At 48.3% G+C, this 14,683-nt stretch overlaps 6 protein-coding genes across 7 annotated transcripts; 4 read left to right on the top strand and 2 right to left on the bottom strand.

Moving 5' to 3' along the window:
- Positions 1 to 3,876: 3,876 nt before the first annotated feature.
- ONS95_013453 (uncharacterized protein) lies at positions 3,877 to 4,331 on the top strand (the record flags this gene model as incomplete). The annotated part of the gene is made up of 2 exons (XM_058507102.1): positions 3,877 to 4,189; positions 4,246 to 4,331. The coding sequence occupies 2 exons, from the start codon at positions 3,877 to 3,879 to the stop codon at positions 4,329 to 4,331; spliced, it is 399 nt and encodes a 132-aa protein (XP_058357833.1).
- Positions 4,332 to 5,486: 1,155 nt separating this feature from the next.
- On the top strand, positions 5,487 to 6,535 carry RPS1 (ribosomal 40S subunit protein S1B; the record flags this gene model as incomplete). Its single annotated transcript, XM_058507101.1, has 5 exons — positions 5,487 to 5,500; positions 5,611 to 5,695; positions 5,751 to 5,776; positions 5,831 to 6,332; positions 6,392 to 6,535. 5 exons carry the CDS (start codon positions 5,487 to 5,489, stop codon positions 6,533 to 6,535), a joined length of 771 nt encoding a protein of 256 aa, XP_058357832.1.
- A 373-nt stretch (positions 6,536 to 6,908) lies between these two features.
- Positions 6,909 to 7,757, top strand: ONS95_013451 (uncharacterized protein; the record flags this gene model as incomplete). The annotated part of the gene is made up of 3 exons (XM_058507100.1): positions 6,909 to 6,981; positions 7,065 to 7,135; positions 7,281 to 7,757. The coding sequence occupies 3 exons, from the start codon at positions 6,909 to 6,911 to the stop codon at positions 7,755 to 7,757; spliced, it is 621 nt and encodes a 206-aa protein (XP_058357831.1).
- Positions 7,700 to 9,311, bottom strand: ONS95_013450 (uncharacterized protein). 2 transcript variants are annotated; one of them, XM_058507098.1, is made up of 6 exons: positions 9,023 to 9,311; positions 8,901 to 8,940; positions 8,728 to 8,852; positions 8,479 to 8,674; positions 8,109 to 8,412; positions 7,700 to 8,013 (listed from the first exon to the last, which is right to left on the bottom strand). In XM_058507098.1, exons 1-6 carry the CDS (start codon positions 9,223 to 9,225, stop codon positions 7,982 to 7,984), a joined length of 900 nt encoding a protein of 299 aa, XP_058357829.1. In that variant the 5' UTR covers positions 9,226 to 9,311; the 3' UTR covers positions 7,700 to 7,981. The 2 variants fall into 2 exon arrangements, with proteins under 2 accessions (XP_058357829.1, XP_058357830.1); XM_058507099.1 differs by having other exon boundaries at positions 7,700 to 8,412.
- A 109-nt stretch (positions 9,312 to 9,420) lies between these two features.
- On the top strand, positions 9,421 to 11,486 carry ONS95_013449 (uncharacterized protein). The gene is made up of 6 exons (XM_058507097.1): positions 9,421 to 9,462; positions 9,580 to 10,266; positions 10,322 to 10,849; positions 10,900 to 11,176; positions 11,231 to 11,270; positions 11,353 to 11,486. Exons 2-6 carry the CDS (start codon positions 9,967 to 9,969, stop codon positions 11,384 to 11,386), a joined length of 1,179 nt encoding a protein of 392 aa, XP_058357828.1. The 5' UTR covers positions 9,421 to 9,462; positions 9,580 to 9,966; the 3' UTR covers positions 11,387 to 11,486.
- Positions 11,479 to 13,131, bottom strand: ONS95_013448 (uncharacterized protein; the record flags this gene model as incomplete). Its single annotated transcript, XM_058507096.1, has 4 exons — positions 12,806 to 13,131; positions 12,736 to 12,753; positions 11,853 to 12,675; positions 11,479 to 11,801 (listed from the first exon to the last, which is right to left on the bottom strand). The coding sequence occupies exons 1-4, from the start codon at positions 13,025 to 13,027 to the stop codon at positions 11,479 to 11,481; spliced, it is 1,386 nt and encodes a 461-aa protein (XP_058357827.1). The 5' UTR covers positions 13,028 to 13,131.
- Between the last annotated feature and the right edge of the window lie 1,552 nt (positions 13,132 to 14,683).

Raw genomic sequence — 14,683 nt, 5'->3', positions numbered from 1 at the left:
TGGCACAGTTGAGATGTACTAAAGTCCCGGTCCCGATATTGTATAATACCGCGGTAAGCACTTCTCATCTCTCATCTCTCATCTCTCATCGCTCGTGGGAAGGCTGGATAAGGTAGGTGTAAGGAAGGCTGGAGCGGTCCAGTCCAGTCCGGTCCGGTACGGAGCGGATCGGATCGGTACGTGGGGGGGGGGGGGGGGGGGGGGGGGACAGGTAGGGTTGGGGTTCGTTTACGAAAATTTCTCCAGATTTTTTTTTTATTTTTTTTTTATTTTTTTTTTTTATTTTTTTTATTTTTTTTTTTTTTTTTATGAGGGTAGGTGGGCGGGTTGTGTTGGGTTAGGTTAGGTTGGGTTGGGTTGGGAATGGGAAATGGGTATGGGTATGGGGATGGGAAATGGGTATGGGGATGGGAAATGGGTATGGGGATGGAGATGAGTATGGAGATGGGTACAGGAATAGGAGATGGAGATGGGTACAGGAAAGAAAGATATGGATGGTTGGATAGATGGTTGAATGGAGGGAGGCATGGGTGGAGGGATAGACGCAGGGATTCGGAACATATCTTCGGGTTATTTTGGGGAGGTGAAGGATGTAGGGAGAGGAGGTAGTGAGGGAGGTAGGTGAGGTAGGTAAGGTGATCATGTGGCTTCCAAAAGGTCAGGTTATCGGTATGTATATACGATACGAATGGGTATGATTCAGAAAATGTATAAATAATACATGAATTATAAATACGTAAATACTTGACCTGACTTGATGGACATATCAAATCCACGAAGGTACAAGGCGGGACCCAGCACGCCATGTTTACGCACGTATGCGTATGCGTATTATATCTGTAATTGTGCGTGCCACAAGACAGCGATGGGATGGTGTCAAGCTGTCAAAAATGCAGTGCAACCAACCTACCTCAAATATGTACGTGTATGTCGTCTCACCCCAAAAATCAAGGCTACGAAGCCAGCCAGGAAATACCTAGGTAAAATCCCATCACACAACCGCATGCTTATCTTCCCTTCCCTCCCTTGAGGTACAGTAGCGCCCCAAATACCCGGTGGGTGTTGGGTGGGCATGCGAATGTCGAATCGCGCTTGAGGGAGGTGTAAGGCGAACGGGGAAACGCGATAAGGCAAATAGATGAGGGATGGTGGATGCAGGCACGACATGATATGATATGATATGACGGGATTTGTGTTCCTATGGCTTCGGCTTCACGATGCAGCTCCCAGAGAGAATGAATCGGCAGGTGGTGGGAGGGCTGCAGCTATGCATAACCTCCATGATCGGAGAGGGAAATAGAGATGGAACAGAGAAAGGAGGAGAGCAGAGCAGAAAAGCAGCTTCTCATTCCATCAAACACACTGAGCTCAGACGCAGTTGTATCTCACTGTACCTCCACTAGACCTGATCTCTCTCCAAGCCCTCTCTTTCACCTCACCTATCCATCCTCTCATCCACCACCTGGACAATGGATAGAATCTAAGGCTGCGGGTATGCTAGGTGGGTATTAGCAGTAAACAGCCAAACCAAGTCAGTCAGTCAGTCAGTCAGTCAGTCAGTCAGGTTCAGGCAAAAGAGGGGTGCAGTGCAGACTGCAGACGACTGAAGCACTCGCCGACCGATGTTGTATTGTGTGGTATTATCTGGTATTGAGTTGAGTTGTGTTGTGTAATAAATAAGCCTACCCACACACGACACGGCACCGCACCGCACCTGCATGACAGGACAGGAGAGGACAGTACTGTAACAGTGACGACTGAGCAGCTTCCACATATGTATCCAGGATAGCTACCTACTTTAGCTAGGCTAGCTTTGGAGTGAGTGAGTGTACCGTATGCCGCGTCTGCATCTGGTATGCATCGCTCATCGCGTGAGAAGAACGCGAGCTAGCGAGCGCGCGAGCGAGTGGGGAGTGAGGAAGTAAGTGAATGAGCGGGAAAAGACACGGTATTGGGAGGGTGAGTGAGTGAGCCAGCCAGACGAAAGAGAGCGCGATAGGATGAGGGTAAGGGTAAGCAAGAGTGTTGGATTGGGTTGGAGGGGAGGAACCCGGGCTCGGAGTGGGAGTGCCCCCCCTTCCCCCCGGTGGAGGAGAGGAGAGGCGAATGAAGTGGGGAGGAGAGGAAGAGGCTTATGCGATGACATGTGGCGGATTGAACGCCCAGAGCAGGGAAAGAAAATTGTTCTGCAGACCACTGACTGACTGACTGACTGACTGACTAGTTAACAAGCAAGTAATTAATCAGGGAATCAGGCAAGCAAGCAAGCAAGCAAGCAAGCAAGCAAGCAAATGAAAAGTAGGCGGATGACAGCGGCAAATGGAAAATATCAGTTGGTAGGTAGATAGGTAGGTAGATAGGTAGACAATGACAATGGAAGCCAGGCAAGAATGGGGTATCCAAACCAAAGCCCATATGCAGTTACCTCCCAGCTACTCTCCAACCTGCATATTCTAGGCCATCGGTCGCTCCAGCAATGTCTACGGAGGTAGGTAGAAAGAGCAGAAAATAGAAGCATGACGATGGGGAAGGATATCCGGTACCTATGAAGAAGGAAAACGATGATCGATACCTGCATGCATGCAGGCATGCATCGAGGTGTGTTGATACTGTACAGTAATTGTTCTTGGCGCGGGCAAACCCTCAAAACTCAGAAGGGCTGGACCGTTGCAGTGGGTCTGGGTCTGAACATCCCTACAGCACACGAGCGAGCCTGGCAGGGCAGGGCAGGGCTCCGGGATGGATGCCGGGGGTTAGTCTGGCGGGTGTCTGTGTCTGGGCTGGTGTGGTGTGGTGTGGTGTGGGCTGGGCTGGAGTAGTTTAGGTACGGACGGGGAAGGGAGGGAGGAGGGAGGGAGGGTAAGAGGGCAGGGTGGCAGGGGGGATTAAGGTCTCGGTTTTGGTGATGGATGGATGGATTGGTGGTGAGTCGTGAGTGGTGGTGGTGGTGGTGATGAGGTGGTGGTAAGTTACAGTAGGGGATTAGTGGAGTGGAGCTTATGTGCGTGCGTGTGTGTGCTTGACATTCGGTGGTGCTGTTGTGTGCTGTGCTGTGCTGTGCTGTGCTGTGCTGTAAATATTGCATTTACCTTAGTCAACCTTCTTCGGAAAACTAGGAGCGAGCCAGGGAGGGGAGGGGAGGGGAGGGTAGGGGAGGGGAGGGTAGGGGAGGGGAGAGGGTCCACTGTGCTGTCTGGGCCATCTGTGTTGTCTGGTTGTCTGGCCTGCTCTGCTTATATCTGCAGTCGCCTTACCAACCTTTCCTACCTTACATTACTCCCCCCCTCTCCCTCTTCCCTTCTATTTTGAAAAAGACTTTCGTTTGAGCTTGAGCTTGAATCATTTAATGCTTCTACAATCTTCTAGGGATATCCATCCTTCGCTGGAACGTTTCGGATTTAAGCCTGGCTGAGAAAAAAAGTAAACTTCTTACTTCTGCGGAACTCTCTCATACCTACCACACACACACATCAGACAAAGGTCCCATCCATCCAATACGAGCGCGGCGAAATCTGAGTTTTGCTTGCACACACACTGTCTCACAAACCACCACCTCCTTCGAATTGCATACTTCTCAACCACCATATAAACAAGTCGTCCCGATTCGATCTTGGTTCTTTTTGGTATTGTTGTTGGAAAGATACTGGAACACTTATACACACCCTGGTCCTGACTCGCTGAATTGATCGCCCAACCGATCGACACCCTCCGATCCCCAACGTTGAATTGAAATATATTCGCCGAACTTACCTACATACGCCATACGAGTATACAACTGCGGGAAAAGCAATTACATATTTCTCGTCGCCGTTCTTCATTTACGAAGAAAAAGTTGTTATTTGGATTGATTCCGACTCAATTCGCCACACGGTCACCATGCCTTCCAAATCCCAGTCACGCAACCCATCACCCAAATCCCCTTCAGGAAGAAGGCCCAAACTCATGCGCGCCAGTGCGACCGCACCCTCACTGGCAACTTCGAACGCCTCACGCAATGATCTCGCGAGTCTGCAGTCAGCAAGAGCAACGACGTTATTGGAGAGAGTGGCGAGCTACTCTACAGCACAGCAAAATTATGAAAGGGAGCAGCATCGTCAGTCCATTGGGAGTGTATGTTCAAGTGGGCAGGGGAGTCCTGGGAGTGTAAATGGGGAGAGGAAGGAACCATTTGAGATTGTGATTCAGCAGTGTGAGTTTCTTTACTTGAGAAAGAGAAGCAACGAACTGTACTAATGAGTTGAGTAGCTGGCAATTATTACAGCTTTCCTAGCTTTGAGGATTTCCAGGAGTATCATCACCAGAGTGAGAGACATGAGCATGGTGTTCCTTGAGCCAGAGCTTCGTTCAGAGTGATGACGGAATGAAGAGACGTGAGGACATGGGTGGTTTACCCAGAGACCCAAACAAACAACACGAAATGCAGGACACGAAAACAAATCCCCGAGACAGGCGGGCGGGAAGGACAGCACACTGGTCTGGTCTAGGCGTTCAGGTTCTGGCGCCATGGACACGGCGTTGGAAGCGGCGGACTGGATAGGATGGAAAGGAGAACACAGCACCAACTCAATAAGCGGTGCATGGCAAGACAAGGAATGAAAACAGGATGCGGGACTCTAGCACGCAGCCGGAACCAAGCTGTTGTTCCAATTGTACGTTGCGAAGCATTTAATGGGGCTTCGCATCCGGAAGACATCCGGAGAGAGGACGGTGCGCTGCAGCCCATCGCGATGGCTCTGCTCTCCTCTAGTGAGATGCACGAGGTCACTCACCGCTGTCGTCAAACCTTCTTATGTATTTACTTAATGGATACCCGTATGTATGCACAGAGCACAAACTATTGTCTATACATGCCTTGTCATTGTGATCCACTGTGAGGAATTGATGAACAACCTGTTTGACGTTCTCTTGGATGACTTGGTGAACTATGATGGCTGGTAACATCCGGAGTGCCGGTAGCCAACTGTGGCCCGTGAGTGTGACGATGTTGCATCGAGGTACTCGTGTCGAATTGACTTCGGGATTGAAATTAAGTATTGAGGAAAATAAAGTTGGACTCTCTTGTAGCTACGAGTATGTAGCCATCTGACGTGAAATCACGTCGAAAGATCGGTGGGCAGTGAGTGGTCCTTGATGCGTGTTAACTGGCTAGGCGACAAGAAAACCACAGTCGTTTCTTTTGAAGTCCTCAATAAATGTTAAATTTTCATAGCAACAACTTCCAAGAATCTGGCGTAACAGAAGATATACTTTTTTGATGAAGAATTGAATCTGGTTAAAATTTTGTTGTTCATTGTGCTGAGGTTTCCGGAACGTGAGCTCAACTTTGGTCGGAAAATCAACGCGCCAAGCCCTCGCTAAGGATTCCACACTAGTGGCCGGCCGCACACATCCATTTTGACATGTTCAAGATTTTGTCCTCAATCCAAAGAACGTCGACAACCCACCTTCACAACAACAGCCCCGCGACTAGGTAACCTATCGCAATCATGGCTGTCGGAAAGTGAGTATTCATCCTTGATACTCTCTTGATTTCGAATGGACGATTGAAGCAGGATGCGCGATGGCAGGAGGGGCAACAAATTCGAGATGCAGAGTCTGACAGGAAGATAGGAACAAGCGCCTTTCGAAGGGAAAGAAGGGTCTCAAGAAGAAGACCTTGGATCCTTTCACCCGCAAGGATTGGTACCAAGTCAAGGTATGCGCGTTAATTCTGGATTCGAGGGCCTATACAGTAGCTAATAATATTCCAGGCCCCCTCATCTTTCCAAATCAGAGAGTACGATAACCTGCATCGAATCCCCACAGACAAACAATTCTAATAATTTCGCAGTGTCGGAAAGACCCTTGTCAACCGAACCACCGGTCTTAAGAACGCAAACGATGCATTGAAGGGCAGAATCTTCGAGGTTTCTTTGGCCGATCTACAGAAGGATGAGGACCACGCATTCCGCAAGGTCAAGCTAAGAGTCGATGAGGTTCAAGGAAAGAACTGCTTGACCAACTTCCACGGTCTCGACTTCACATCCGACAAGCTCCGCTCCCTCGTCCGCAAGTGGCAATCTTTGATTGAGGCCAACGTCACAGTCAAGACCACCGACGACTACCTCCTCCGCCTCTTCGCTATCGCCTTCACCAAGCGCCGCCCAAACCAGATCAAGAAGACCACCTATGCCGCCTCCTCGCAGATCAGAGCTATCCGAAAGAAGATGACTGAGATTATCGTCCGCGAAGCCTCCAGCTGCACCCTCACACAACTCACAGCCAAGCTCATCCCCGAGGTCATCGGACGTGAGATCGAGAAGGCCACCCAAGGCATCTACCCATTACAAAATGTGCGTCTAAAAATCACGGTATCTATCAAAAATAAGCAACCCACTAACATCCCAAATAGGTCCACATCCGCAAAGTCAAGCTCTTGAAGGCACCCAAGTTCGACCTTGGCGCTCTTCTCAACCTCCACGGCGAATCAAACACAGACGAGTCGGGCCAGAAGGTCGAGCGGGAGTTCAAGGAGAAGGTTTTGGACGAGGTGTAAAGGGCTAGCTGGTCAATGAAATTCGTTCTGGGTTTTTTCTCTACTGGTCATTTGCATTGGTCATGGTCTTGCTTTGTGGGGCATAAGGCGTGACTTGTATGCGCGTCTGGCATACATTAAGGCTAGCAAAATGAATTCCAAAATATCAAAAATTACCTGGATATCTGTTTATGAAGAGTGAAGTTCTGCTTTTTGGGCATGTGAGTGGTTTTAGTACTTAGGGTCAGGAGGTGAAGGCTTAGCTTTTGGTGGCGCTTGGACAAGGTGACACTGACGTCGTGATTCAGAACTTGGCTGTAGGTATCTTTTCCCTCGAGGGCGTTGCTGCCAAACTCCCTCACAACACCACGACTTCCAAAACAACCATATCGAAATGGCATCCGACGAGTCCCTCCCCACTCTCAAGATCTTAATGATCGGGCCCTCTGGAGCAGGCAAATCAGCTTGTGAGTACTACTGCAACATGCATCAAGAACCCCGCCATATTCCGGCCTGTTGATCTGTCTGCTAATAATGTCTGTTTAATCAGTACTCATACGGTATTGCGACGACCAGTTCGATAATGAATCCTCCACTGCCACGATAGGGGTAGATTTCAAAGTACGCGTCCCTCCCTTCTCCTTCGCGGTCTCCTTCTTCTCATTGTCCACCGCACCACTTCTAAACAAACCACATAATTACCCACCTCTACCTACACAACGAGATCTCTTGACAGCCCAACTAACCTTCCTCCTTCCTCCAACAGATGAAAAAGCTCTCCGTACACAACACCCCCTACCGCCTCAACCTCCTCGACACCGCCGGCCAAGAGCGCTTCCGCACCCTCTCCAACTCCTACTACCGCGGCGCCCACGGCGTAATCCTCGTGTACGACATCTCCAACCGTGCCAGCTTCCAGTCCATGGACCGGTGGTTCGACGAAGTCGAGACGAACGCGCAGCCCGGCGCGGTGACGTACCTGGTTGGCGCGAAGCTGGATAGAGAGAGTAGTAGGACGGTGAGTAGGGAGGAGGGCGCGAAGTTGGCGGAAGAGAGGGGCGCGGTGGGCTGGTGCGAGGTGAGTGCGAAGACGAGGGAGAATGTGAGGAGGCCGTTTGTGGAGTGTGTTGGGGAGATTGTGAAGCGGCCGGAGTTGATGAAGAATAAGGGGAGGGTTGGGGGTGCTGGGACGGTGAGTGTTGGGGGTGGTGGGCAGGCGGAGGGAGGTGGGTGTGCATGTTAGGAGAGAGGGTAGGGAATTGAAGAGCGCGGTAATCGGTGGATAGTGGATGGCAACAAGTGAGGACACACTTGGAGGATTGGATATCATATTGGATTATGGGTATGCATAGTTACGCAGACATGAAGTTTGGGGTTTGCAGATGAGGCATGGGCTTTGCACAGAGCATTGTATGGCATGGCATGATACCCTTTATACTATTACACTAGAATGTACAATTTTCTCTTCTATTCCTTCGGCGTCAGGAATTCCACAACAGCTACAATTACACATAGATCAGCTTCGACTCCAGACAAAATTTGACTATGCATGGGCAAAAAAACCAGACAAAGAAAGAGAAGGACATAAACATACCTTGTCTGAATTCCTCTGGCTTCTCCGAAATCACCCAATGCCCACAATCCACATCCGCCAGTCTAAACCTAGGGAAGAACTCCCCTATAGCAGGTAACGACTCGTCAGGCACGTATTTACTCTGTGTACCTCTTACAAACAGCGCCTGTCCCTCAAACCGCACTTCTCCTGGATTCTTGAACGGGAAGTCTCCTAGATTCCCTAATGCTGAACCGAGGATGCGGAGAGGGATACGGAATCTCTTGGTGCGTGTCTCTGGTGGCTGGTACATGTTTGTGAGGAGGAATTGCCGGATTGGGAGGGACTGAGAATGATGTTAGCTGAGGATCAGCGAATTGGGAGAGAAACTGGAAGGGGAAGGGCAATATACCTTTTCATAGTCGCTCAATATCTGGTCCGCATCCGCCTGTTTCGTGACCTCTGCCTCCTCAATCTTCTTCATGCCCTGTATGTACTGTGCGAAGCTGCTCATGAGAGCTACATCCACAGGGGCATTGTCCACGGATATTATGTCGTGTATGAGTTCCGGGGAACGGAGGGCCAGTGTCATGGCTGTTTTGGCGCCCCTGAAGTCCATCAATGTATGTTCCGGGCGTGCTAGGTGATTGGTGGAACTGACATTGAGTGCCCTATCAGTGTAGGTTCTTTCAATCCGTGCTCTTCCATGAATCCTTGGACATCGTTCGCCATGGAGAGGTAATCATGGTTGGGATCGTGCGGTGAATCGCCATGGTTTCTTAGATCCTGCCTCCCTATCAGTTCAATCCTCCCTCCAGATATCATGAAACATACCACAGCATAAATCGGTCTCCCTAAATCCCTGGCAAGAGCTCTGCAAGTAATGTTAACACACCATCTAACCAGTTCTTACATACAGTGTGCTAAAGCCTAGGAATCTGAGGGGGGAGGCTCACTTACTAATGCTCCTGTTGTTCTTTTTGGACCCAAACAGTCCATGCATAAAAATAATAGCCCGTGGAGCAGAGGATGAGGGTTTTGCTGGGGAGTGCAAGTCATAAGCCAATTTTAGAGGGGTGCTCGTTTTGGAGCTGTAGGTTCGGCGGGAGATGAATTTGAGGGTTCGGGGGCTGGAAAGAAGAAATATGCGGGGTGGCATATTGGATGGAGAATACTGCGGTTGGTAGTACAAGGACTTCTGATTATTGAAGCTTGGAAGCTTTGATTCACTTCAAGGTCTTGCTGGGCATCTTCACTTGAGAAAATTATTGCAGCCTTGATCGCAAGGCTCGAGGCATGAGATATGGGCACGTGTAACAGTGGGGCAGTCAACTCCACCTGGGCATGACTTGGTCTCTTCTTGACTCCTCTCTCGTCTAGATTCAAGACTGAAACAGTAAGTCCTTCCTATTTTCTTTTCAAGGTTCATGATTCCTATCGTCGCAACTCAGCCCCGGGCTCACTTGCTCGAACAGCACAGCAAATCATTCTTCTCTGACTGACAGCCGAGCAGGCACTGGCTCCTGTACAGGCTGTACTTCATCCCACTTCTATCCACTGAAATCAGTGGCGGGGATGCCCGTGTATCTTTCCGATAGGATTTATATGATGCCGTTTCTCTTATCTTAGATCTGTGGGCTTTCGGGTCTCGCCTTTTCCCTTATCTGACATTCGGCCGAGATCTGGCAGTCGAGATAATCCTATGTCAACTTCAGTGTTTCACAATTATACGGTGCATTATGGTTGTTATGAACGTTTTTTTGTATAAAGTTATCAAACTTGGCTTAGCTGTTGGTCAACTCCTGACTGTCATTCTTGAAATTATATCGTTCTTCATCGTTCTTCGGGCCAACTCTATCTTGCCTGTTTCCAATCTCTTACCTCTAAGAGTAACATCAAAATGTCTCCTTCAAGGGTCCTTGAAAGCAAGATGATAGTGACGCCAATCAAGCATGGTTTAGACAAGAAATGCACCATGGGAGCAACAGTGACAGGAGTTGACTTGAATGACATCTCCAACGAAGACTTGGCTGCACTCAGAGAGGCAACTCACAAGTATCAGCTTGTTATGATCAAGGGTCAACACGATCTAAATCCAGTAAAACACTGGGAGCTAGTCACAAGACTGGACCCCGAAGCACCAAACGTTCATGGTCATGGAACAGTACAACAATTCAAGAAAGTGGGAGGTTTGTTGTCGGTAAGACCTTCCAGACATCGTAAAGTACCGAGAATATTTATTGACAACCGCAAAGAATAGAGAAGTTCCAGGCATCCCAAGTGCTCCCAATGTCAGACTTATTGGTAAAGGATATCAGGGCGATGATCACTACGGAGTCAAAGGGTTTACAGCTTATGGACCAAGTAACGACTATCACCGATACCCACCATCGGCAGAATCATTTGCTGCAGGCAACACCCAATTCCAGAGATGGCATATCGACGCACCTCTATATGAGCGTGAACCGCCACATTTCACAGCACTTCGCGCAATCAAATGTCCTGAGCAAGAAGACATCCAAGTAAATTGGGATGATGGAAGTGGTTTGAGCATGAAAGTCAAGCCTGGACAGACAGCTTTCTTCAGCACGATTCAGCTCTATGATTTATTGAGCGACGAGGAGAAAATGCTCGCAGATAACAGCTGGGTTGAGTATGCCCCCTTCCCATATATGTGGATTGAGAAGTGTAAGGGTCGGCCGAACGGTCTTGGTTTGGAAAATGAAGGGTTGGAGCATAAGATTGAAGAGATGCCTGAATGGGATCCCGCAAAGATCAAAACTGTGAGTGGTACTTGAATGCCGGACCACGGCTTTTTTGACCAAGATTCCAGTATCCGATGGTCTGGGTCAATCCCCTTGGCCAAAAAGCTTTCCAAGTTCATGGCATTGCCGTTCGAAAGATGTTCTTGAAACCTACACCTACCAGCGAAGTCGAAGTGGTTGAGGATGTCACTAGGATCAGGAAGTTTATTCTCAGCTGGCAAGAGCGCATTCTTCGCCCTGAGTACATTATGATGACTCCCGTGGAGAACGGTGATGTGCAAATGTGGGACAACTGGAGTGTCTTCCACAGCGCAGTGGACTACCCCGACAAGTATGGTATTAGAAGTAAGTGCAACGATGGTAATAGTTGAAAGTTTAGCCTTGCTCATCCGCTCGTAGCTATGCACCAAGCCAACTTGGGAGCCTCGGATAGCCCTGTGTAAGTGATCTATGGACCAGCCCTCAATCTTCTCCCCGTCCCTAGGATTTCCAATCCAGAATCTGACTGTTCTCTCATCTAGGGGGCCCGTTCCAATCCCAGTTTCTGTATCTTAAATATATCCTCTACCATATTTCAGATAACCTAGTTCATGCAAAACAATTTCCCCTACTTTAGGTCGTGAGCTATTTCATTCAAACTGTGCACCTCATGTGAATCTTCTTTTCAATCTGTGGGCTTCTGGGGGATTCTGCAAATGGTCACACTGCCATGTCGCTGCCCGTTCTGCATCACTTTGTCCTACAATTCCTCGCCCTTCCATCCTAGATTCGGTGTCTCTGCGGTTCACTCCCAAGGCGATTTCATCATCGTCCCCCTCATCATCCGGATTTTGCTCCGCAACAACCTCGTGCTCATCGACAGAGCCACTTCCAACGAGCCGTTCATGTGCTTGATCACTTGGACAACCTGGTTTTAAGTCCTGTAGATGTACAGCCACTTGTTTGATTGCTCGTAGTGATCTCTCATGCTCTGTGTAAGATTCAGTATGTGCCGTTGTCTTCAGATTGGGGCTTTTCTTACTTATAGTATTGCTGATTGCTTCAAAGAAAAAGGGAGCCCAGAGCAATACTGCTGTGGATTGACCATATCCCCATTCGTTTTCCTGGACGGTTTGGCTGACACTTACCGAGAGCATGATACAGCCTGCGAAAAGGTAAGAAAGAAAGAGAAAAATGAGCGCACTGAGTCCCAGCTTGATCTTCTTCCAGTGGAGCCGGCGCATGGCAGGCTCCGGCAATCTTTTCCAATGTGTCGGAATCAGGTACATGACTAGCCATATTCCTGGAAGAGCAATCAGCAACGCAGTCATACCAGTCTCCCCTCTCGAGAAATAGAAGATGTCAGTTTTAAATCCATAGAAAGGACCTCCATTCCCATCTATGTCATCACAGGCATCTGACAATTGGAAATAATACATCGAATCCTCATCTACCATCACGGGGAATCCTTGCTCCAGTGCGACACACGTCAAGCCTTGAGACAGAATGATCACTACGGAATATAGTACCCATTCAAATGGAATACTGAATTCTTTCAAACGCCATTCCAGAACCAACCCACAAAGTAAGAACGACATGGTCGCTAATTGGAGTTTCAGCAACCGGCCTAGGATTACGTATTCTGAAATCGACGGGCTTTGGCAATGGCGGAAAATTGCTGCAATGAAGAGCGAGGAAGAGTAGAATAAACTAGTCTGGACCACAGATAGAAGTAGTTTTTCCAAAAGAGCAACTCGTCGCAGAACCGGCTGGAATGATCGCTTCTTGGAAATCCAAATGAGGAACGGCAGAAGTGGCCCGAACAGGACGGATAACGCAATTTGGAGGTAGTAGGATATCATCATCTGCAGACATGCTTTAGCTCGTGGCTTCCAGTGAGAATAATTTATCGAAGTGATACGTACACCCGGGCCCGCCATATCCTATTAGAATCAGTCAATGATTTCAGCTCCAGTGCTCGAAGGAAGAACATACAGGATTTCCTGATCCCAAGACAACATTACAAACGCTGCGACATGCAGCAGCAAGCACCACAACATCGAGATTATCTTCCTTGATATGTTTGAGTACATCATCAGCTCTTTCTGTGGTACAGGCTAGCGAAGAGTTGGCTGCAAGAGTCTGATTTACCAGCAAGGCTGCAGCATCACTTGCAAATGACAGCAGGAGTGATAGGATTATAACAATACCAAACATATTTCATGAATCAAAATCGTTCCTTGATTGACGCCTTGCTTGGGACAATTGAAATAATAGGTGTAGCTTCTAAAGATGTATCTGGCATCGAGAGGCGAAGTTGATTAAGGCTGGGCTGCAAAATAATTCTCTGGACCAAGGTTACACTGCAGGCAACAATTTCGCTATTGTTAGAATCGGTCAGCCCAACGATCAGCCCCGCAAGGCTTACTTTTGGAGCTTGGCTGAAGCTGCAATTGGGATTCGGCCACGCAAAGTGACGAGTTGGGAGAATGACATGAGTTAACAGCTCGCAGAACGTGGTAACACAAAAGGCACTCCAATCTTCCTGCTGCACCTCGCCCTTGTCATCCTGTTCAATTTCTATGCTGCTGATTGAGTAGAAAGCAATCGTGAAGACTTATGGTGTGATATGTACAAAACTTTAGTGCGATCTAGATAGAAACCCAGGTGAAAGTGATGTTGTTCTAATTATGTATTAGAAACAGAAGACGTGAGATGAAGCTGATGAGTTGACAGTGTCTGATTTCAATAACAGTCCATGGCTTTTGGTTTGATAACATGCTCCTAGACGAACTCCAGTCCGGTGGCAAAGGTTTAATGTTGTTGTTTTGCTGTGATAGCTTCTTTGATAAGCGAGCAGCCTTACCGCACTAACTATCCCCTCGCCTTCCAGATTTCCAGCCTAGAGAATCAAACCTGCTAAGTGTATACAAATTACAAAATGATAGTCCTCACAATAAGGAATTTGAAAGTTTGTGAGGCTCGGCAATACCATGCTGTTGTCGTTTCTCAAGCTAGGCTGGAAGTAGAGAATTATGTTTGTGTTATGCACCAGACTACTACTTTATTGGCTTCAGAGCAGAGGTGGGTGTTTTGATTTCTGTATAAAAAGAAGTGGGTCATTCCGAATTGTGATGACATCCTGCGGGACTTTAAATTCACCCGCATCCATCCGTCCAGCCAGCTTGGCTTAGCTTAGCAAAGCAGCGTACCACCGTAGTGCCTATATATATTGGTATGTTATGACGCTCCTCTCAGATACCTTCCGTTTTTATTCTTACGTTATTAAAAAGTCACGTCGGCGCTGAACCACCTTTGTCAGTGAAACACGGAACCCCCCCCCCCCCCCCCCCCCCCCCAAAAAAAACATCACAGAGACACATTTCGCTCCCTTGGCCTATTTCATGCTCCAATACCTGGCAGTTGTGTCAATATCCGCCCAACACCATGTCTTTCGGAACCACCTTTAACTCGACCCAGGCTGTCGAGCTACTGAGCCACGCCATATGCTCCGCTACAAAATACCACCAGATGGATGATCCCAGTCCAGTACCCTCTGAATGCCGCCCATATCTTGACTACGCTCGCAACCATATCAGTGGAATCTATTTCCTGCTCTTCTTCGGCAATGCTTTTATACTCGGCATTACGTGTACAATTATCTCTGTTGCGTCACATTATGCGCTAAAAAACGCAAAGCGCGAAGTTTACCAAGTATTGCATTTACTCGCAGATACGGAGCCTCAATATAGAGAGGAGGAGTTAGGAAGATTATGCAATAATTACAATGTTCAGTCAGGATTACGAGATAAGGAGAGCTTTGATCGGGAAAATACTAGCAAATTCGAAGAAAGCTTCCAGGTCCATCAAGCA

Source organism: Cadophora gregata (assembly GCF_030347475.1).
Source record: "Cadophora gregata isolate MNR1 chromosome Unknown scaffold_7, whole genome shotgun sequence".
NCBI classification, from domain to species: domain Eukaryota; kingdom Fungi; phylum Ascomycota; class Leotiomycetes; order Helotiales; family Ploettnerulaceae; genus Cadophora; species Cadophora gregata.
This window is presented reverse-complemented; position numbering and strand designations above follow the sequence as displayed.